General features: G+C 42.1%; 1 protein-coding gene across 1 annotated transcript in view; it reads right to left on the reverse strand.

Moving 5' to 3' along the window:
- KALRN (kalirin RhoGEF kinase) overlaps nucleotides 1–21,988 on the reverse strand; it is a 515,545-nt gene that overhangs the window by 83,554 nt on the left and 410,003 nt on the right. Inside the window, exons 13-14 of the mRNA XM_078394494.1 lie at nucleotides 12,335–12,509; nucleotides 514–709 (exon numbers count right to left, since the gene is read on the reverse strand). Coding sequence (XP_078250620.1) covers nucleotides 514–709; nucleotides 12,335–12,509 — 371 coding nt within the window. The remainder of the gene's footprint in view (nucleotides 1–513; nucleotides 710–12,334; nucleotides 12,510–21,988) is intronic.

Raw genomic sequence — 21,988 nt, forward strand, 5'->3', positions numbered from 1 at the left:
TCTAATTACTACCACTGCTCACTCCTCCAGTTTAGTGTTTCTCTATACCCTGTCAAGGCACACTATTAGGCTAGTGTGTCCACATACATATCTCCTCACTTTTTTTGGTAGACAGCACTAAAAGGAAAGAATTCCACTTAATTTCTTCTAGTTTTTGTAGCTCCTTGAGATTCTCTCTTGTATGACAGCATACTAACAGGTGAATAGAACCAGAAAGTAAGATTTTTAAAAGTATGATAGCCTCCTTTTCCACCTTACTATCTGCTAATCACCCAGTGTGTGACGAAAAATATTATGCTCCCTATCTTGGATGTGTTCTTCATGCATTTAGATATGACTTGTTTTTGTGAACCTCTAAAAGTTTTGAACCTATTTCTGTCTTGTCTTAGGAAAGCTCACTAGTGGAGAGCAGAACACCAAAGTTTGAATGATTTAATTTTGTCCTGTCAAAGATCCATTCTCCTGTTGCATTTTTGTGATGTAATATCTGTCAGTCAACACTGTTCCATTTACCTGAAGCTTGGACTTCCATGATGTATTGGTGCAAATCTTGGCCTTGTTGGATAACCTCAAAAGTCATGTTGTTCATAGCCAACTTCCGCTCCGTGTGCCGCTGGAGGCGCTGCTCTGCCAGAGTCAGGTCTTCAGTATTAAAATCATTCATTTGCCTTAGCAAGTCTTCATTCCAGGCATCCAACTCAGCTGTCACCTTCCAAATTAAAAAAAAAGCAGAATAAAGATTCAAAGTTATTAAAAATTTAGCTTACTGAGAAAAATTCCTTTCTCCTCTGCTGTAATTACAGCTTCTCACTCACTGCCCAGCAAATTTTACTGACCATTACAGTGGAGTTCTGAAGGAAGACATTTTTATTCTAAGTGCTCTGAACAAAGAAAGCAGCTACTGGGCTATATCCAATGGTTTATCCCAACTAATGTAGACCTAGTGGACAAATGAATTTTGTTGACTCAACATTTATCCTATTGATTCAAAGGGTCCACTCTAGCTAGGATTAACATTCAGCTTAATCTATTATTACAATAGAATCAGAATCCCCATACAAATATTTGCACTTTCTCTTCTTCAGAAAACTGGATCCATTGATGTGGGTACATATGAAAGCCCTACCATGAATATTGTTTTGAGCCCTGGATACCTGAAGGACCGCCTCCTTCCATATGAGCCTACCCGGAAGTTAAGATCTAGCCAGGGGGGCCTTTTTGAAAGAGCCGTCCCTTAAGGAGGTAAGAGGGACGGCTCGTAGACAAAGGGACTTTTCGGCAGCTGCCCCCAGACTATGGAATGCTCTCCCGACTAAGATTCGTCTGGTGCCGACGCTGATGACATTTCGGCGCCAGGTCAAAACCTTCCTGTTCCAGAAGGCTTTTAATTGAAATAATATCAACTGTGGGTACTGATGGCAATTTTTAGAGTATCTATTTTAATTGTATTTTAATTGTTTTATCTTTTTATTGTATTTTAATTGTTGTAAGCCGCCCAGAGACCTGTGGGTAGAGTGGGCGGCATATAAGTCAAATAAATAAATAAATAAATAAATAAATAAGTAAGTAGGTGAGTAAGTAAGTAAGTAAGTAAGTAAGTAAGTAAGTAAGTAAGTAAGTAAGTAAGTAAGTAAGTAAGTAAATAAATAAATAAATAAATACACCTGGCACCTTCATACACTGAGTACAGTTCCCAGGTATGGGACATATGTAACAATGTTCAACTGAACAAACAACCTTGTTCAGACTTTTGTGTTCAATGCACAGTAGTCTGGAATGATGGTGAGCAAGAAATGCCATTTGGGTGCAAGGTTGCCCCTCATGACTATGTCCTCATATGTAGTTTTGTTCTCCATGTCAGAAGGCAAATGCTTGCATAGGGTTTCAGTTTTAAGATCATTTTGGACAGGAGGTTGTGGTTAACCAAGAAATCCTTCAAATTAGGCATTTTCACACATCATACAGTGATTACAAAATGCTACTCTATGAGGAAGTGTGGGATTTCATTATGATTATTCATTTTCTGTTTTGTTAAAAGCACTAGAACAGAGTAAGAGCCTTGCATGGGTAGGATCTTAGCAAGCTTAAAGGAGGCAAAATAAGATTATTGTTGAAAAACAATCCTGCAATAGATCCCTTAGAACAGGCTTGTCCAACCTGCGGCCCGAGGGCCACATGTGGCCCAGGTCAGCGCGTAATGCGGCCCAGTGCAATTTTTTTTGTTTAAAGAAATTCCAAAGTTTCAAGTTACACTGCCGGCGCTTGCGGCCAGAATGTGGCCGGGGCATGTCACAACAGTAGAGGGGGAGAGAGGGAAGGAAGGGAGGAGTGGGAGGGGAGGGGAAAGGGGGCTGCGTGACTGCATTGTGCCATCCCCGTCAATAGGTGGACCCCCTCCCGGCCCCATAAAGCTGCCGGAGTCGAAGCTGGCAGCCTCTGCTGTCTGAGATCGCAGCTGCCAGTAAGTGCGCTTGGAGTGGGGCTGTGGAGGACGGCTAGGGCTGCCCCCCCATGCGGCCCAAACCAAATTTATGTGCGGCCCAAACCAAATTTTCATCTTTTAATGTGGCCCAGGGTAGGTGAAAGGTTGGACACCCCTGCCTTAGAATAATTACTAACCTGTTTCTCATTCCGTTCTTAGGCAAGGTGTTGGGGCAGGTTGGGGCTTCTCAGCTCCAGGGATTCCTGGATGAGACTGATTATCTAGATGCATTTCAATCTGGATTCAGGCTTAGTTATGGAATGGAGACTACTCATTTTGGTGGGATGACCTAGACTGGGAATAGGACAAGGGAAGTATGTCCCTGTTGGTTCTTCTGGATCTCTCAGCAGCTTTTGATATCACCAATCATGGTATCCTTCTGGCCCATATCTCTGGGATGGGACATGAATGCACTGTTTTACAGTGGCTCAGGTGGCAGGAGCTCCAAGCCCCCCCCCCTTGAAGAAGCTAAGGCTGGTATGTCTGGGCAGATGTTTTGGTGGGAAACATTTTCTAGGCGGACCTTTATTTTTTCTGAGCACATGGGCTGATGGAGGGCATTGTTTCAGCTTTGAAGGAGTAGGAGCAGGAGCTCCAAGCCCCCCCCTTGAAGAAGCTAAGGCTGGTATGTCTGGGCAGATGTTTTGGTGGGAAACATTTTCTAGACGGACCTTTATTTTTTCTGAGCACATGGGCTGATGGAGGGCATTGTTTCAGCTTTGAAGGAGTAGGAGCAGGAGCTCCAAGCCCCCCCCCCCTTGAAGAAGCTAAGGCTGGTATGTCTGGGCAGATGTTTTGGTGGGAAACATTTTCTAGGCGGACCTTTATTTTTTCTGAGCACATGGGCTGATGGAGGGCATTGTTTCAGCTTTGAAGGAGCAGGAGCAGGAGCTCCAAGCCCCCCCCCCCCCCTTGAAGAAGCTAAGGCTGGTATGTCTGGGCAGATGTTTTGGTGGGAAACATTTTCTAGGCGAACCTTTATTTTTTCTGAGCACATGGGCTGATAGAGGGCATTGTTTCAGCTTTGAAGGAGTAAGAGCAAGAAATAGGCGATGTGCGCAAGACAGCTGTCATTGACATGGAACTGAGTAGGCTGCAGATGGACATTGTTGCCCTGCAAGAGACAAGACTGCCAGACTCGGGATCTGTCAAAGAAAAAAACTTCTCATTCTTCTGGCAGGGAAAACCATCGAATGAGACCAGGGAGCATGGTGTTGGCTTTGCAGTCTGAAACACCCTTCTGAGATGCATTGTTCCACCTACTGTGGGGAGTGAAAGAATCCTGTCTCTGCAGCTCCACTCATCAGCAGGACCAGTAACCCTCATTAGCGCATATGCACCAACACTGTCATCCACTCCAGAAGTGAAAGACAAATTCTATGACGATCTGGCAGCTACTATCAAAAAAGTCCCTGAAAGAGAGGCACTGTTCATTCTTGGAGACTTTAATGCTAGAGTTGGTGCTGATCACAATTCTTGGCCCACTTGTCTAGGCCGTTTTGGCATTGGAAAGATGAACGAAAATGGCCAACGCTTACTGGAGTTTTGCTGTTATTATGGTCTTTGTGTCAGCAACACATTCTTTAATACGAAGCTGCAACACAGAGTTTCCTGGAGACATCCAAGATCCAAGCATTGGCATCAGCTCGATTTGATCCCCACTAGACGTTCTAGCCTTCCTAGTGTTACGATCACACGCAGCTACCAGAGTGCTGATTGCGATACTGATCACTCCCTGGTGTGTAGTAGAGTAAAACTGCGAACAAAGAAATTGTATCACATGAAAAAGGAAGACCACGTATTGACATCAGCAAGACTCGCGATCAAAGAAAAGTGAAGGAATTTGCCCAAGCACTTGAGGAAACCCTTCCAGGTCCAGCTAATGTAAATGCACCTGAACAATGGGAACACTTCAAGACTGCTGTGTATAACACCGCCTTGTCCACCTTTGGCAAGAAGACCAGAAAGATGGCTGACTGGTTCGAAGCCCATTCGGAGGAGTTAATGCCAGCCATCGAGGATAAGAGAAGAGCTCTAACAGCATACAAAACCTGTCCTAGCGAGTACAACCTGCAAGCTCTTCGAGCTGCTCGTAGCCAAGTCCAACAGGCTGCCAGGAGATGCTCCAATGATTATTGGCTTCAGCTCTGCTCTCAGATACAGATAGCAGCGGACACAGGTAACATCAAAGGAATGTATGATGGTATCAAGCAGGCCTTAGGTCCACTACAGAAGAAATCTGCTCCCTTGAAGTCTGCTACAGGTGTGATCATCCAGGACCGAGCACAGCAGATGGAACGCTGGGTGCAGCACTACTCTGAGCTATATTCCAGAGAGAATGTAGTAACCGAAGAAGCATTAAATAACATTGAGTGTCTGCCTGTCTTGGAAGAGCTGGACAGCGAACCAACCCTAGCAGAAATAACTGCAGCCTTGGATTCCGTCACCTCCGGCAAGGCACCTGGAAGGGACAACATCCCTGTTGAAGTGCTGAAATGTGGTAAGGAGATCATCACCACCGAACTGTATGAAATCTTTTGCCTCCGCTGGAGGGAAGGTAGAGTACCACAGGACATGAAGGATGCAAACGTTGCCACATTGTACAAGAACAAAGGAGACAGGGGCGACTGCAATAACTACCGTGGCATCTCTCTTCTTAGCGTTGTAGGGAAGCTGCTTGCCCGTGTGGTGCTGAAGAGGCTCCAGATGCTTGCAGACAGAGTCTATCCAGAATCACAGTGTGGATTTCGAGCTAATAGATCCACCACTGACATGGTATTCTCCCTCCGACAGTTGCAGGAGAAATGCAGGGAACAACAACAGCCACTCTTAGTGGCCTTCATAGACCTTACAAAAGCATTTGACTTGGTTAGCAGGGATGGCCTTTTTAAAATACTTCCCAAGATTGGATGCCCACCTCGTCTCCTTAACATCATCAGATCCTTCCATGAGGGAATGAAAGGCACTGTAGTTTTTGACGGCTCAACATCAGATCCCTTTGACATCCGAAGTGGAGTGAAACAGGGCTGTGTCCTCGCACCAACCCTTTTTGGGATCTTTTTTGCTGTCATGCTGAGGCATGCCTTTGGAACTGCAACAGAAGGTGTCTATCTCTGGACTAGATCAGACGGAAAGCTCTTTAATCTCTCCAGATTGAGAGCAAAGACCAAAGTCCAACTGAAATGCATGCGGGACTTCCTCTTTGCAGATGATGCAGCCATTGTTGCTCACTCTGCTGAAGACCTCCAACAACTCATGAATCGTTTCAGTAAGGCCTGTCAGGATTTTGGACTAACAATCAGCCTGAAGAAAACACAAGTCATGGGCCAGGGCGTGGACTCACCTCCTTCTATTACCATCTCCACACAAGAAATGGAGGTTGTTCATGACTTTGTGTACCTTGGCTCAACCATCTCTGACACCCTCTCCCTGGATGTCGAGCTGGATAAACGCATTGGCAAAGCAGCTCCATGTTCTCTAGACTCGCAAAGAGAGTATGGCTCAATAAGAAGCTGACGACACATACCAAGATCCAGGTCTATAGAGCCTGTGTCCTGAGCACACTCCTGTACTGCAGTGAGTCCTGGACCCTTTGTGCACGTCAGGAGAGGAAGCTGAACACCTTCCATATGCGTTGCCTCTGACGGATTTTTGGCATCACCTGGCAGGACAAAGTTCCAAACAGAGTAGTCCTAGAACGAGCTGGAATATTCAGCATGTATACATTACTGAAACAGCGACGTCTACGTTGGCTTGGGCACGTCGTGAGAATGGCTGATGGTTGGATTCCAAAGGATCTCCTGTATGGAGAATTAGTGCAGGGAAATCGCCCCAGAGGGAGACCACAGCTGCGATACAAGGATATCAGCAAGTGGGATCTGAAGGCCTTAGGAATAGACCTCAACAAATGGGAAACCCTGACATCTGACCGTTCAGCCTGGAGGCAGGCAGTGCTTCACGGCCTCTCCCAATTTGAAGAGACCCTTGTCCAGCAGGCCGAGGCAAAGAGGAAGTCACAAAAGCAGCAAAACCAGGGAGCTGGACAGGGGACAGATTGGATTTGTCTTCAGTGTGGAAGAGATTGCCACTCTCGAATTGGCCTCTTCAGCCACACTAGATGCTGTTCCAAGTCCTCCATACAGAGCACAACACCATAGTCTTTCGAGACTGAAGGATGCCTAATGTACAGTGGCTCAGGTCTTTCCTGGAGGAGAGAACTCAGAAGGTGGGGAGACTCCTCTTCCACACCCAGGCTGTTGGCCTGCAGCCCTCCCCCCCGGGTTCTCTTTTGTCTCCCATGTTACAGTATTTAAAATCTATGTGAAATCCCTGGGAGAGATTGTCTGCAATCTTGGAGTTTGTGGTCACCATCACATGGATGACACTCAACTCTATCTCTCCATGTAAATCCAAGGAAGCTGTTTTGGTTCCAGATCAATGTCTAGTGTTAGTAATGAACTGGCTGAGGGTGAATGAAACTTAATCCAGACAAGATAGAGGTGCTCCTGGTCAGTCGAAAGGCAGATCATGGTACAGGGAATGCAACCTGTTAAGGGAAACCTAGGTGTGTAGCCTGAGGGTACTTCTGGATTCGTCTCTGAGTATGGATGCCCAGTTTTGGCTATGGCCAGGAGTGCATTTACACAGTTAAAACTATTGTGCCAGGTGTTCCCTTTCCTGGAGAGGTCTGATTTGACTGCAGTGACACACAGAATTCTGCAGAAGGTAGACCTAGTACAGGAATGAGTGAAGTGCGACATGCAATACCCCAATGCTGTTTTCGCAGTCCTCAGATCTCCTCATCCACGTCATCACATTTTCTATGTTTCCCTCTTATAAGCAGCACACATTCTCCTCACATACCTCCCCCCCTCTACACACTCAAGGAGAGGAGCCACCCTCTCCACACCCATGCTTGTCATGTGCTGGGGGTAGCTCCTCTCCTTCCAAGCCTGATGCTGTCATGATATAGGTTATTGAAGCTAGAATGTAATTTCTAAATGGCTAAATGGTAATTTCTAAATGACTCCCCTTGGGTGTCACCGGTAGTTCTGATTTTGATTCTCACAGATGCCATAGTCATTCACTAAGGGAAAGCTTACCTGAAGAGAAAGATCTCTTCTTGTGGAAGGACAGTAAAGATGAGGCCAGCCTAGAAATAGATCACTAGCCAGTGGAGCTGCTGTAACAGGAGGGTTGTATGATCCCTATGTTCAGCTCCAGTTAGCAATCTGGCTGCTACTTTTTTGGAACAGCTGAAGTTTCCTGACACTTTGCCATCCCAACCCCGGAATAAAGACGCAAGACAATGATATGGGTTAGATATGGACCACACTTTGATAATATCAAATACAAAACTTGCCATCCTTTGGCAAAAGAGGGGGTCTGTTGTAGTGTGGAAACAGGTGAAAGGCAGGGGTATCCAAATACTCCTTGATCCAGAAATGGGCGAGTCCCCGGCCCCAACTTCCATCGGTCTCCAGACAGCAGGAACCCGGACAGCCACTAATAAACACCCCCAGACCTCAAGCCATATTTATTCGATGACTGTTGGTCCAGAAGTGGCCCAGCGCATCTTCCCCCCACAAGCACTATAATCACACGATCCGCAGTGCCGGGAGGTCGAATTCGCTGTTGGCTTACCTGAGATTACCATTGGGACACATCGAAAATACCTGTTCTTTCCGCACTACTTGCCAATGTGACCAAAAATTATCCACCAATTTGCCAACAACCCTCTTCCAGTGTGGGATAGGTAAAAAATCCCGCCATCCAAAGGCCAATCAGGATAAAGGTCAAAAATTCCTATCCGGCCCCTAAAAGGCAACCAGAAAAACTCACAGTAGAAAAAGGGAGGGCGGGTGGGTACCTGAAAAAGAAGAGGATGGTGCGAGGGGGGGAAAGCCCTTTAAGTACCCTGGGCTTTCCCACCCCTCACTCAAGCCTTGAGAGACTTAAAAATAGTCTCGCTCCATCCTGGGTGGGATGTCTTCAAAGTTTTTGAAAAAACGGCAATATTTTTGTTGTTGCAAAAAATGTGTGTATCTTCTGGCACTCAGTGTGGAGAGAAAGGACATAAAAGAAAATATAGTACTCACAGATGAGAAGTACAGTATGTAGAGGAACTATGAGAAAGCAGGGTCACAAGACAGGTACAAAAAATGAACAGGGCTGTATTTAGAGGGGAAAGCATTACAAGCCCTACACACACATCTAAAGAGTATTAGCAAGGTTGTCAATAGAAAAGGTATGGTGAAATGTAGGATGCCTAGTTCTCACTAATGTCACTATGTACAAAAAGTATGTTCAAGGCAAAAAAGCTGGGCAATGTATTTATATACAATTCCTTGGGCACTGCTCTTCAGCTGGGAAAGACAGGGAAGCACCATGGAAAATAAAGCAAAAAGCAAGCACAAATGGCAGAAGTACTGGGGTCTTCAAAAATACTAAAAATTAAAGCTTTCCACCAGAACTACTCATCTTCAAGGAAAGAGAAAAGAGGTTTTGGAAGGAGAGGATTGCAGAAAGAGCTTGGAGATGTACAGATCTTCTATCCCACTACATTAGATAAGTAGTTTGAAGAGCAGGAGTCAAATATAAAGTTTTACCTGAGGTTGTCTTTGAGAGTTCTAATATTGAAAAATCCGCCCTATCAATCCCTCACCCAACCCTGTCTCTTATCCAGAAACAAGCCAGAGTGTAGATATACATCCGGAATGCTAAGTTCTGTACAGGCAACATGAAACATAGCACCCTTGTGCCCACTCAAAATCTGTTAAGCTTGCAATCAAGTAGTTATTTAAGGGCAACGGAAAATGAGGGATTTTTAAAAGCTTCCCTAAACAAATGGTGGATTATATTAATTATAGGAAGAACAGCTGCTCTAAAATTCATGCTGAGTCTCAGGGGGAACATTTCTGCAACAAGCAAGAGTAGTTATTCTCCCTCAGGTTTCTAGCTGCTAGCTGTGATGCCCATAGGCTCCCAGATGAGTAATTCCTAGGATAAACCTACTCGGATTTTAAACACACACACACACACACACACACACACACACACACACACACACCAATCTTACACACACACACACGCACACCAATCTTTATTCCATATACTATTCTGCCCCACCAATAGTATTTATTAATATCATCAGACTGTATCATCTGAAAATACTAATCTTCTTATAAAGTATAAACTTCTCTTATTTCATACCTATTTTTATTTCTTTCCTTTATCTCTCAGGTTTTTCTATCTTGATCAGCATTTAATACAACATTGCTCTGGATGACATATTGGAATTTTGCTTTCATCCATGTTTGTTCTTCTGTATGCTGAGGAAACTCCTCTTAGAGTTCTGTTCTGTATCATTTCACTATCAGCTCTTTTGTAGGTGGGCATAAGTGATAGAGCTTTCTGTGCTGTGTTATCAAGGTTTCAGGATGCCCTCCTGAAAGAGGTATGCCTGGTCTTACCTCTACAGGGAGTGTACACATCTTTCTTCCAGTGTTAAGGTGACATTAGTAACTCTGTCAAAGTTTTAAACTGTTCTATGTATGACTTGTCTGGATAGCTTGGTGAGTTGGATAACTCTCTGCAGAGCCAGTTTCCCCACTGTGCCTTATGGGAGAAGACGTAGCCTGCACAGCCTTGAGCAAGCTGTAGAGTCCATGAGTGCCTCCAGAAAAACAGAAGGTTAACAGTAAACCACTGTTGAGTATTCCAAAGTTAGAAAATCTTACAAATGGTTACCATAAACTGTGGTTGACCTGACAGCATGTAATATATTTTCAAAATCTTTAGATTTTCTTTAGGGGTCACAATATATTCATGCTATATTTTATAGCCTACAATTGTAATCAAAATTATTCACCCCTCATTGCAAATCAGGTTTATTGTCAAAATCTACAGACTTTCAGCTGTTTGCAATGGTCAAACCAAACAAAAGCAATTGGAATAGCTTAATGCAATGAATGTTTCAAGTGCTTACCCCAAATTTAACTGAAAATGCAACTTTTAATCAATTCTGCAGTCTCAGAATTATTCAACCTCTTCTTGGCAAGCATCTTTCGTACCTAGTGGAGCACCCTTTTGCTGTCATGACCTGCTGCAAATTTTTCCAGTTCATACACTGCATAAACTAGCTAATGTCCTAAGTTTGGAAACTTTTCTTTCCTTCCTTTCTTCCTTTCTTTCTTCCTTTCTTTCTTTCTTTCTTTCTTTCTTTCTTTCTTTCTTTCTTTCTTTCTCTTTCTGAGTCTTACTCCAATAACTCATCCACTATATTACACTGGTTGTTATGATCCGATTCACCATTATTATTTTTTTATTCTTATCCTAAAATTCTAAAATACTGTATGAGGTTACAAATACTTATTTCGTAATTTAAGAACTGTGAGTTTATTGAAGTACTATGACATGTTCTTGTTCAGGAACCACTGGTATTTATGAATGTATGAAAGGAAAATGCTCACAAAGTGCTAGGCTTTATTAACACACATTTGCCTGTAATTTATGACTTAAAACAGCAGCATCGCTGAGAATCAGATGAGAGGCATTTTTCTTCTTCTTTATTATTTGAAAAGAGATACTTCATTTAATATTACAATGAATAAACAAGCCTAATTTTATAGTAAGGAACACAGACTAAGACTAAACTGCATGGAATTCTGAACTCCGTTAGTGGGTGCTTGAAAGGAATGTTTGGAAGACATGTAAGTTCAAGAAGGCAAGGGTAGGTGATACCTTTATTAGTCAACTACCAAAAAAAAAATCACAAATAGAAGCTAGCTTTTGACCCCATGCAGGTCTTCATCAGACTGGGCAGTGCAGGGCTGTGGATGGTGCAGGGAGAAAATTCATAAAACCTCTCAGAATAATGGCTAGTGAGTTTCATGTTGAAAGTGAGTTTCAAAACAGAAGCTGTAAACTCTAATCAACATCTTGATGGAATACCTCTCCCAAGCTCATTAGGCAAAGGATTGTCAGCTTTTAATCATTCCTCCCCTAAGCATGATGTGATGGACAAGATTGAGGGCATTAATGAATAGTTTGCAATTTAAAATGTAAATTTGTTTTTCACTTGTGGTGCACATTCAAAATACTTCCCTCACTATTATTTTCTCAGTAGCTTATGAAATGCAGGACCTTTCCTATTTCCCACCCCCCATTCATGGGTTTTCTGAAGCAGATACAAATTTCCGTTGTGCAAGCAGCTACTGTATACAGGCCAAAATTATTTTTAACAGAGAAAGACCCCAAACTTTGTTCAACCACACTGAACATTATGCAATTAATACACGCATCAGAAGGCTCTGAACTGAAGGCAAACATTACCATAAAGGCTATTTGATTTTGTAGGGGTGGGCATTCATTAATGCTTTAATACAAATTATCAATCCTTCCCTCCAGCAACTCATTAAATCCAAGCTTCTTATTTAACATCAATATATATTTTACCCACAGCAAATGTATTTTTACAGTTTGTTATTTATGGATGCCTTTTTACTCTTAAACATAGATTCTATCAGATCATCCTCATTTCCTATATTCTCTATAAACATTTTCTAATTTTCCTCATTCCTCCCGAAGTCACCTCCAGTTGAGGATCTAGTATCCTGTTCCATAGGTCTTCCAATATAACGGGAGTGAAGTTATTCACAGTAGCAGACAGCTGTTTATTAAAGAGTTCCAGCTGCAATGTTGGGTTGTACTTGACTTTGTTTCACTTAGTGTAACCTAAAATCATATCAGAAATTGTTTAATTAGTGAAAATCTGCTGCACTGACTCACCCTCAAGGCACTGGTAGAGCTATGGAACAGGATACTGGCCAGGATGTCCAATGCAACTCTTACCTCGATTGTATATTGTTCAAAAATCCGGAGCTGAAGAAAGATGTCTAGCTTAATTTTCCTCTCATGGAAAAGCTCTTCCATCTGTACCTGGGCTTCATCAAGTTGCTGGAGGACAGATTCAATGTGGCTGATAGAGCTATTATGCGGTGTTTTATTGTTGGAAACTGCTGAGTCCCTGTGGTAAAGTCAAACATAAATGATTTTGAAAAACAGTGCTGAAAAAGGCAATGAGAAAGAATTTTAATTCTATAAATAGCTGAAAAAATCTGAAAGGTTGGAGCAAGTGTATCTAGGACTCTCATTTGCTGAATACCTGCATTTCCTGAATACTACACAGTGGCTGAAATCCTGAAATTCACAAATACACAACATAAGACTGATGATGTAATCAGCTGCAGCAAATCTTTGGAAATTTAAAATTTCTGATTCCACATCCAATGGTCCTAAGCCTCCCATGGGATCCCTTTCATCATATGGAAACCATTGGGGTTGAAGGATGGGGGATTCTAATTTCTGAAAATTGCCACCACCACAACTGAAAATATTTCCTTAACCCACATCCCCAAAGACTTCTGCAGGAGGAAATGGATCTCAAGGGAGTCTCGTGATCTTTGGAGGGTGGGAATCAGAATTTTTTTATGTCTGAAGAACCACCACATCTGATGACTTCATCAGCCTTATACAGTGTAAATCATGTTGCTGGGTTTCAGTCAGATATAGGAATCCTTTCATATCCAGTAATATTTGACCTGTTGTATTAACAAGGAATTGAAAAGAAAGTGAGGGCAGGGGAAATGAATAGTATCTAAATCTCTTGAGGGTTCCGACTTGCTTCCTTCTTAATTTTACATAACGTAAACCTAATTTTCTTCCAGTCATTATCCTAATTCAATTTCATCAACATCCATGCTGCTCCTAGCAAGCTGTACAAAATACTAACAGAATTAATTCAAGAATCCACCTCTTCCACATTATGTGTGTCAGATGCAACAGTAGGTTAATATGAAGAGACTAGTTCTTGACCCATCAGACAATGTCTCTATTCAGACAAAGTACACAAAAGAGTGAGCAAGATGCAGACCCTTTATCAAGTGAGGCGTTCCAAAGTACAACAAGGAGACACTTAACACATCTTATTGATTCAACTCTATGCCTTTCCATCCACTATATCTTCAGGTTTAGACCAGATGGGATTAATCTCACTTCAACACTGACTGCCTTTTTCTTCTCTCCTCTTCTGCCACCCCTTGCACTCTTCCCAATATTTTGTCTATTGAAGGTTTCTGGGGATCTCAAATACTAGCCTTCGGTTTTGTGCATTTGTGGTAATACTAATAAGGATGTTGCCTGATCACAAATTTTGGGTTGTTTCTCACAAACACCGCTTCCTTAAATACATTGCTTAAACATTGTAAGAAACCATATTGGTGGGGCTCCTGATAGACATCCTTCAAGAGCACTGTCGTGATTCCACGTGGCCCCTTGCTTGTTTCACCAAACAAAGAGCTTATATCTTGTGGCCCCTCCAGCACTCCCATTGGTCTATGCAGATAGCATATGAATATTCATAACCTGGGCAGACGCCACATTCCTCCCCCCTTAATAGGTTTGTTTTAGGAGGGGAAACTGAATGGTTGATAAACAAACATAAACAAAGAAAGTTTTAGGGAAGAATCTAAACATTAAACTCCTACATTATTTACATCCCTAAGGATACATTACATTACTCTTACATCAATAAAGACATATTAACCTCTTGTATTACTTGCATCTATAAGGATACATTACTTATATTAATACTAATTACATTACATTACATTTACATTAATAAGGATACTCACCATTATTTTTACCATCACTATACACTTCTCATTTCATCAACATCCAAGCAAACACTGCACTTTAATCGTATTTCACAACAGAACAGTTAGTACAATACTACAAAATTTTATCCACCCATTAGTCATTTGGCCTTCGAGACAAGGTGTCAGCAACCACATTCTGGGTCCCTTTTATGCTGCGGAGCCCAAAGTCAAATTCTTGCACAATCAGCGTCCATCTTGCAAGCTAGCTGCTATTGGATTTCATAGTTCATAGCCACACCAAAGGGGAATGGTTGATACAGAGGACAAATTTCCTTCCCAAAATGTAGGGCTTCAGCTTTTTCAGCATCCATAAATAGCTAGGCACACCCTCTCAGTGGTGGACAAATGTCTCTCAGCAGGTTGGAGTCTCCTGCTGATGAAAGTCACTGGATGTAGACTCCTGCTGTCATCTGCCTGGCACAGCATGGCTCCCAGTCCCATCTTCAATGCATCCGTGCAGATGATGAACTCACAGTCAAAGTCTGGTGCAACAAGGACAGGTCCTGAAGTCCGTGCCCTCTTCAGACGATTGAAGGCTATCTGGCACTCTGACATCCACTGGATGTCATCAGCTCACCTCTTTCGGGTGAAGCCTGTTTTCTTTTTGATTAATGGCTCCATTTTCTCAACTGTGGGAAGGGTAGGCAGTTTCTTTCACCCCTCCAGAACAGCTATAATCTATAATCCTTTCTCTGTATTTAACATGGACAATTAGCTGTTTGTGGGGGTCTCCTCCCCCAATGCGGAACCATAAAAGCCTCTCTATATAATAAATCTTTTTCCACACAATACCTCTCTGGGTGTTCAGGGGTCAGTGGAATGAGATTCTCATTCACTTTTCCAAAGCAATCACTCAAGGTAATATCTTCCTTCTGCTGCTTAACAAAGGAAGAACTACTAGGATTTTTCATTAGCACCAAATCAACTGTCTCTCTCATTTCAGGCTGTTCACTTAAAGTGGGTCTTTAAATAAGAATTTCAGCGCTTCCCTCAGAGGCTTCAATTTGCCTCCCCTAAGAGCAGGTTACTATTAAAACACTCTGCACATGCTTGACTAGATCTAAACCAATCAGACAAGGAACTGGGATTTGGTCTGACACTGCTACTTTCCATACACCAGACCACCCATGGTATTTCACTGCTACCCTGCCCACCTTGCATTGGCTGCCCATTTGGTTCCGCATTGATTTCAAAGTCCTAACGATGACATATAAAGCCCTAAATGGTTTAGGACCTCGATAACTGACAGAGCGCCTCTTCCCACCCAGTTCTGCCAGAGTCACTCATTCCAATGAGTGACTCGGCGGCAGAGGGGCCTAATGCCGAGGGAGGTCTGGAAGGAAAGAACGAGGGAGGTCCGGAAGGAAAGAACGAGGGAGGTCCAGAAGGAAAGAATGAGGGAGGTCCAGAAGGAAAGAACAAGGAACTGGTCCTTCTTGGCAGTGGCCACTTACATCTGGAACAACTTGCCTGTGGAGATCCATCTCTGGCTCCCTCTCTGGGTGTCTTCAGGAGTAAAGTTAAGACCTGTTTATTTGGGCAGGCTTTCCCTTCTGCCATATCTTAAATTCCACATTTTTGACATACAGTGGTGCCTCGCTAGATGATTGCTTCATTTAACAATGAATTCGCTTAACTATTAGTTTTCCAGAGCGATCTTGCGCTCCGTTTAACAATGTTTCCTATGGGCAATTTTTGCTCTATGATGGTGGGGACCTTGCCTCACAAGACGGTTAATTTTCAGGTCCCTGTGTTTCGCTTTACGATGATTCTGACAGCTCGGGTTCGTTTCGCTACACGGGTGTTTGAATGGTCGCTGTTTCGTTAGACAGCTGTGTTCACTTGGGAAATGTGTTTCGCTTAACGATGTTTCCTATGGTGATTTTTGCTTTACGATGGCAATCCGTTCCCATTGGAATGGATTATCAGGGTTTCAATGCATTTCAATGGAAAACCGCATTTTGCTTAACGACAAAATCGCTTGACAGCGATTTTTGCAGAACGCATTAACTTCGTCTTGCGAGGCACCACTGTGTGTGTGTGTGTGTATATATATATATATATATATATATATATATATATATATATATATATATATATATATATATATATATGTATGTTTATTGGTCTAACTGTTTTTTAAATTTGTAATGCTACCCCGAGTAGATCTTTGGTCTAGATGGGAGTGGTAGGAGTCTAATAAAATAAATAAAATAAAAATATTGGCAGAACCACTGAGCCTGAACTAATGCCTTTGAGGGTGATGTTCTGTTCCAACAGTAATCTGAGAACATGCATCTTTTAAACCTAAATGCTTTATGTTGTCAATAAAAGTAGTCTCTCCAGAGTTGTCCAATAAATCCTGATTGCACTCGATTAGGAAACATTGTACCACTCTGGCTTCAGGAATTCCTGGACTCTCTGCCAAGTCTGTTTCCTTAGCAACAGCACTGCTGCTAACTTCAGCTGCTGAAGACTGAAGAAGAAATGCTTTTTAAGGCTGAATGTAATTTCCACTTTTAGGCTGACTAAAATTCCTATTCTTTTGAGTTTCACGTTGAGCCCAAAAATGTCCATCTTCTCCACAGGAAAAACACCTCTTAATAGCCTTAGGATCAGAATAAAGGGTTTTATTAACTTTCCCCTCAGGATTATTTGATTTCAGGGGAGTGTTATCTGGGGATGAGGGCTCTAAAATGGCTTCCCTTAGCTTGTGCCTGACTGAGGTAACTTTTGTTTTTACTAAATTTACTCTTGTCCCACATTTTCCTACCAAATTTTACCTCAGAAAATTGAGGATCTCTGATCTCAATAATAGAATCAGCATATTCAGATGCCTGTAGCCCATTTTTAGAATCCTTGTCCTTGACCAGATAATGCAATTCCTTTTCATATGATCTAAGGTAGAGACACATTCCTGTTCCAGCCATTTACTGAGACACTGTGTCAAACGTGCCCCAAGTTGGGTAAAAGACTCCTCAGGTTTCTTTGAAATTGATCTAAATTTCCTTCTGAGTTGCTCTGAATTACAGTAATCCCTGTAGCAAGCACGCTGGAGCCTCTATTCTATCAGGCCTCCAGGGGATGCTCACTCTTCTTCTCAAATTGCTGCCACCAGGTATTGCTGTTTCAATACCAATAAATCACTGAATCATGCGTTTCTTTAAAACTTAAACTTGTTTATATGATCAGTAAAATAAAATAGGTAAATCACAAGTGGTTAATCTATAACTCTCTCTCACTGACACACAGACTCTTCTCTCACTGACTTTTTGGCTCACAGGCCCACAGACTCATTAAGTCTCCACACTAATCTCACATCTCTCCAAACTCCCCCTTCATACACCATACACCCTCATTTATATCCCAGCTCCTCCCCCTTTAGCACCATCTTCCGTCCCCTCATTGGCTGCTGTTCCACTGCTCAGCTGTGATGGACAGGTGAGGGCAGGGCTAAACGCTACAATCCCAAACTGAGAATACACCATCTTTCTATAAGCCTCAAAATCTCTAGCTTGCTCCAGAGGCATCTGTGAATAAAGCTCAGATAAAACTCTACTTATTTGTGATCTTATCATCCTCTCATCATCTTTAACTTCAAAGTCCCAACAAGCTCTCTCAAATGAAATCAGGAAAGATTCAAGACAACCCCTCTTCCGATACTGGGGAAATTTCTTTAGGTTGATTTTTGATAGACTTCCCACACTGGAATTATTATTATTATTTTGAACAGCTGATTCAAATTTCTTCGTCTCCATTTGGAATTGCATTTTTCTCTCTCTCTATGCCTGTTTTCTTGATTCCCTTTGCCTGTTTTCTAGCTCAAATTCCCCTTTCCTGTTTTCTTTTTCCAATTCTAATTGGTTTTTCTCTTTTTCCAATTCTAATTGTTTTTCATAGCTTGCTTCTTCAGTTTAAATTCTTGTTCTAACTTCCACTTTCAAAATCTTGGGTGTTTTGAATATTTTCTCCCTCTGAAGCAATCTGTGCAGGTCCCTCAGTTTCTTCATCCCTTTGAATTTGAGGGTTCCCATTTTCCTCAGAACTCTGGGGCTCAACATACGCCTCCATAACTGAGTTTTTACTTCTTTTGGACAGCATAAACAATAGTCTCTCAAGACTGAATGATGCTGTGAAACAATACAATTTCTTATTAATCTGGACTGGTTCTTTTTCCACACAAAAGCCAAAAGTACAAGCATTATTCTCTTTTTCAGTGGCTTTCCTTGTAACTAGGTTGCACTTTTCCAAGCAGCTGGCCTCAGCTACTCCCAAGCTCACAACCCTGGCCACATTTCCCTGGGCGATTCTTGTCCACAGACACAAGAACAACTTCTGCTTAGCTTTTATTATACCCTCAAATCTATCGTGACCTAGACTTCCACTCTATCCACTACTGTTCTTTACACTCAAAGCTTTGGATTTTGAGCTAGTCACTACGTCTTGTAAATCCTGAGGTTAAAAAATGGTTTCTTTTGAGTAGGTATTTTCCTTCTCTTAGAATTCCCCAGATCTGGGTTCAGAAGCCCTGAAACAAAGTCTTCACCAAGACTCTAAGGGGCAACCACTTCTTACCACAGATCCTAACCCCTTCTAGCTAGGAATACCTTTAAACCCAAGCCTATTCAACTTTTCACTGGATTGCTTCATATCCCACTGCTGCCACCAATTTGTCACAATTCCACGTGGCCCCTTGCTTGTTTTACCAAACAAAGAGCTCAGGCTACATGCCCCTCAGCTGCCACCAGTTGATTACATCAACATTACCTAATATCAATTATAGATGTCCAGGCCATATGTCATTTTAAAAAGACCAAATAGAAATTGTTTATTGTTACAAATGTAGATACTTCAAGCAATTTGTTAACTCTTAACAAACATCATACTTCATCCACTCTCAACCACCACTTTCCCACCTAAACTCCAAAACCGTCTCTCAACTCTCTCAAAATTCCCTATCTCTCCATCTCCTAACTCTGACTATCTCTCTAACTCCCCCTCCTCCTGTTTCTGCTGAGTCTCTTATATCTCATGACCGCCCCTCCAGCACTCCCACTGGTCTATGCAGATGTCATATGAATATTCATGACCTGGGCGGATGCCACAAGGACCTTGTAATCTTTTTTCAGACCAAACCAACACAGACACTCTCCATTTGATTTACAGTTGTAGAAGTCTTACTACTTACAGGCAAGAGGAATCAGTCGAGGAAGGGAAAAAACAACTGCAAAAACATGTACTTTCCTGTCCTTTGGTGCCTCCTCCCCAACACCAACAAAAATCATGTGGCAGCTGCCTGACGTTACTTAGTAGATTTTAATCTTGTATTGAAATTTAAAATGCAAATATGATTTTTACAGCCTGAAGTAGTAATCCCTGTTTTTGAACGGGTGACTGTAGCTTTAGTAACAATAACAAAACAGAGTTTAGAAGCTCAAAATACAGTTTACTACACATAAAGAATAAAGCATGGAGAATAAATTGAGAATTATTAGTTCATAATTTATGTTACACTTTAACTGTTCATTTTAAAATTCTCTTTTGCTCACACAAGCAGAGAGGTTTAACTGTGTTTAAATGTATAATTCCAGTGTTCCATAGGCATAAAATGGGTCCTGGGATAACTATAATATGCAATGATGATTTTAAGTGGGAAAACTCAGTTTACTATTATTCATTATACTAAATGGAACAGAACTACAAATCTATTCAACTGTTTAATTTCCCTTACCTACAATTAGAACAACAAGGGGAGGAAATGGTACAACGTATGTTAGCTTTATCCCACTGCCCCCACCCACTGCCCCTGTGATTGGAAATCATCTGTCTGTAATGAAGAGCTTGTTTTATTTTTGTAGGCCTCCTGTGCATGTGCTACTCCAGAAATTCAGGATCAACTCAAGTTTAACTTCCAGTGATCAATCACAAAACAAAGCTTGTTAACTGCAAGAGGCAGAGGTCGGACGTTTAATAATCAGAGTGGTGGCATGAATAGAGTAGGCTCCTCACTTCAGAGAGTTGGCTATCAGGACAGCAATGGAAGGGAGGGAGTTAGGACATTCACCCAGCTCTCACCCATTATATGACAGATTTAAAACACCAGAGAGAGTTTATATTTGAGTTTTTAAAAAATGGATTGGAAGAACATGTGCAAACAGTTGGCAAAAATTGTCAGAAGGCATGTTTTTAAAACATTTACCACTCTGTTTTATGGGAAAGGAGTAATGTGGGAAAAGGCAAGCTGTTTCAGTTACACGCTGTAACAAAAGCCATGCAAGGGTGATTAAAAGTCTTACCTTTTCCTTCTCTCTATCTATTTGTTCCCAAATATATCCTTTTTGTTTTTTCAATTTAAACTCTCTTCATTATTTTTAATTATTTCTAATAGTTTATGTACAAAGAGAGCAGAAAAACAAGGTATTATACCCATGTGCTAGCAGGCTACACTGGAAACCTAAGCAACAGTTTTATCAAGGTGCTCTGTCATACCCTCTCTCTGGGATACTGAAGTCAAACCTTCCTTTGCTTTGTTTTTTGGCTAGTGATGTAATGGTCTCTTTAAATCACCACAGGAATAAATGTGTTTTCTTTAACAATCTTCACTTATTTCCTCTCATTCTCTTTCTCAGCCAACAACCTTCAGCTGTCTTCACATGTGTGCATTTGCCCCTTTACTCAAGTCCTTATGACATCATTTACATAACCATTAAGAGTTTTGTTAAAATAACAATGTTTATTCCTAGGCTTTAAGTTCAATCAGCACAATCTACTGTCTCTATTACTTCTCTCTCCATTTAATCTTTCTCAAATTCTTCTTTGCTTCTCTCTTTAACCCCCACCCAAGTCTGCTCTCTCTCTGACTTTGCTCTTAGACCCCCAGACTTCTTGAAGATGTTACTGACACTCCCCTCCCCAGTTTCTCCAAGTCAATCAGGACCATTCCTACCAATATTCCATGCTCCTCCTACTACTACTACAGACTTACCAAACCGTATAAGTACATCGAAACATAACCAGACATCACAGGGTTCTTTTCACTCAAAATTACATAATATATAAATTACATACAGTATTACATAAACCTATGGTCAGGAATTTTATGGTATATTTTAAATAAGAGCAGCAGGACAAAGGTGACAGTGGCTTAAAGACACAATTAATAGAGGCAACCCCAACTACTGGGAAAAATTGGGGTTAGTTGTCTCTGATAAAACACCAGCATTAGTAGCACAAGTGAGTAGGAGACTGTATAGTGATTGTGCAGAGTATAGACATATGGGGAGTGCAAATGTCACTGAAGTGCCAGGTCTGTATCCAACCAAACCCAGATTATTCTTATTCTGGAAGAGGACACAGACCTGGCATGCATAACTGAGACTTGGATGAGCAGGGAAGGGGGGGTGCTCCCTTGACTCTTTTCTGTCCTCCAGGTTATGCTGTCCAGCACCTGGAGGGGTGGGGTGGGGAGTAGCCATTGTCTCCAGAAAACACTCTAGAAGTTGTTAGGCGCGCCACGGTGGTGACACCGGGTCTTGAGGCTCTCCATGTGTCGATTGGGGCCAGGGACGGTATTGGGATCTTGCTGGGTTACCGCGCTCCCTGCAATCCAGCCATTTCCTTACCAGAACTGGTGGACTTCATCTCCGCAGCACTGCTGGAATTTCTGAGGCTTCTGGTCATGGGTGATTTCAACATCCATGCAGAGGTGGAGGTTTCCGATGCAGCTCTTGAGTTTTTGGAAACCATGGCTTCCTTAGACATGTCCCAACATGTCAACTGCCCCACACAT

Source organism: Pogona vitticeps, chromosome 1, assembly GCF_051106095.1.
Source record: "Pogona vitticeps strain Pit_001003342236 chromosome 1, PviZW2.1, whole genome shotgun sequence".
In the NCBI taxonomy this organism is placed as follows: Eukaryota; Metazoa; Chordata; class Lepidosauria; order Squamata; family Agamidae; genus Pogona; species Pogona vitticeps.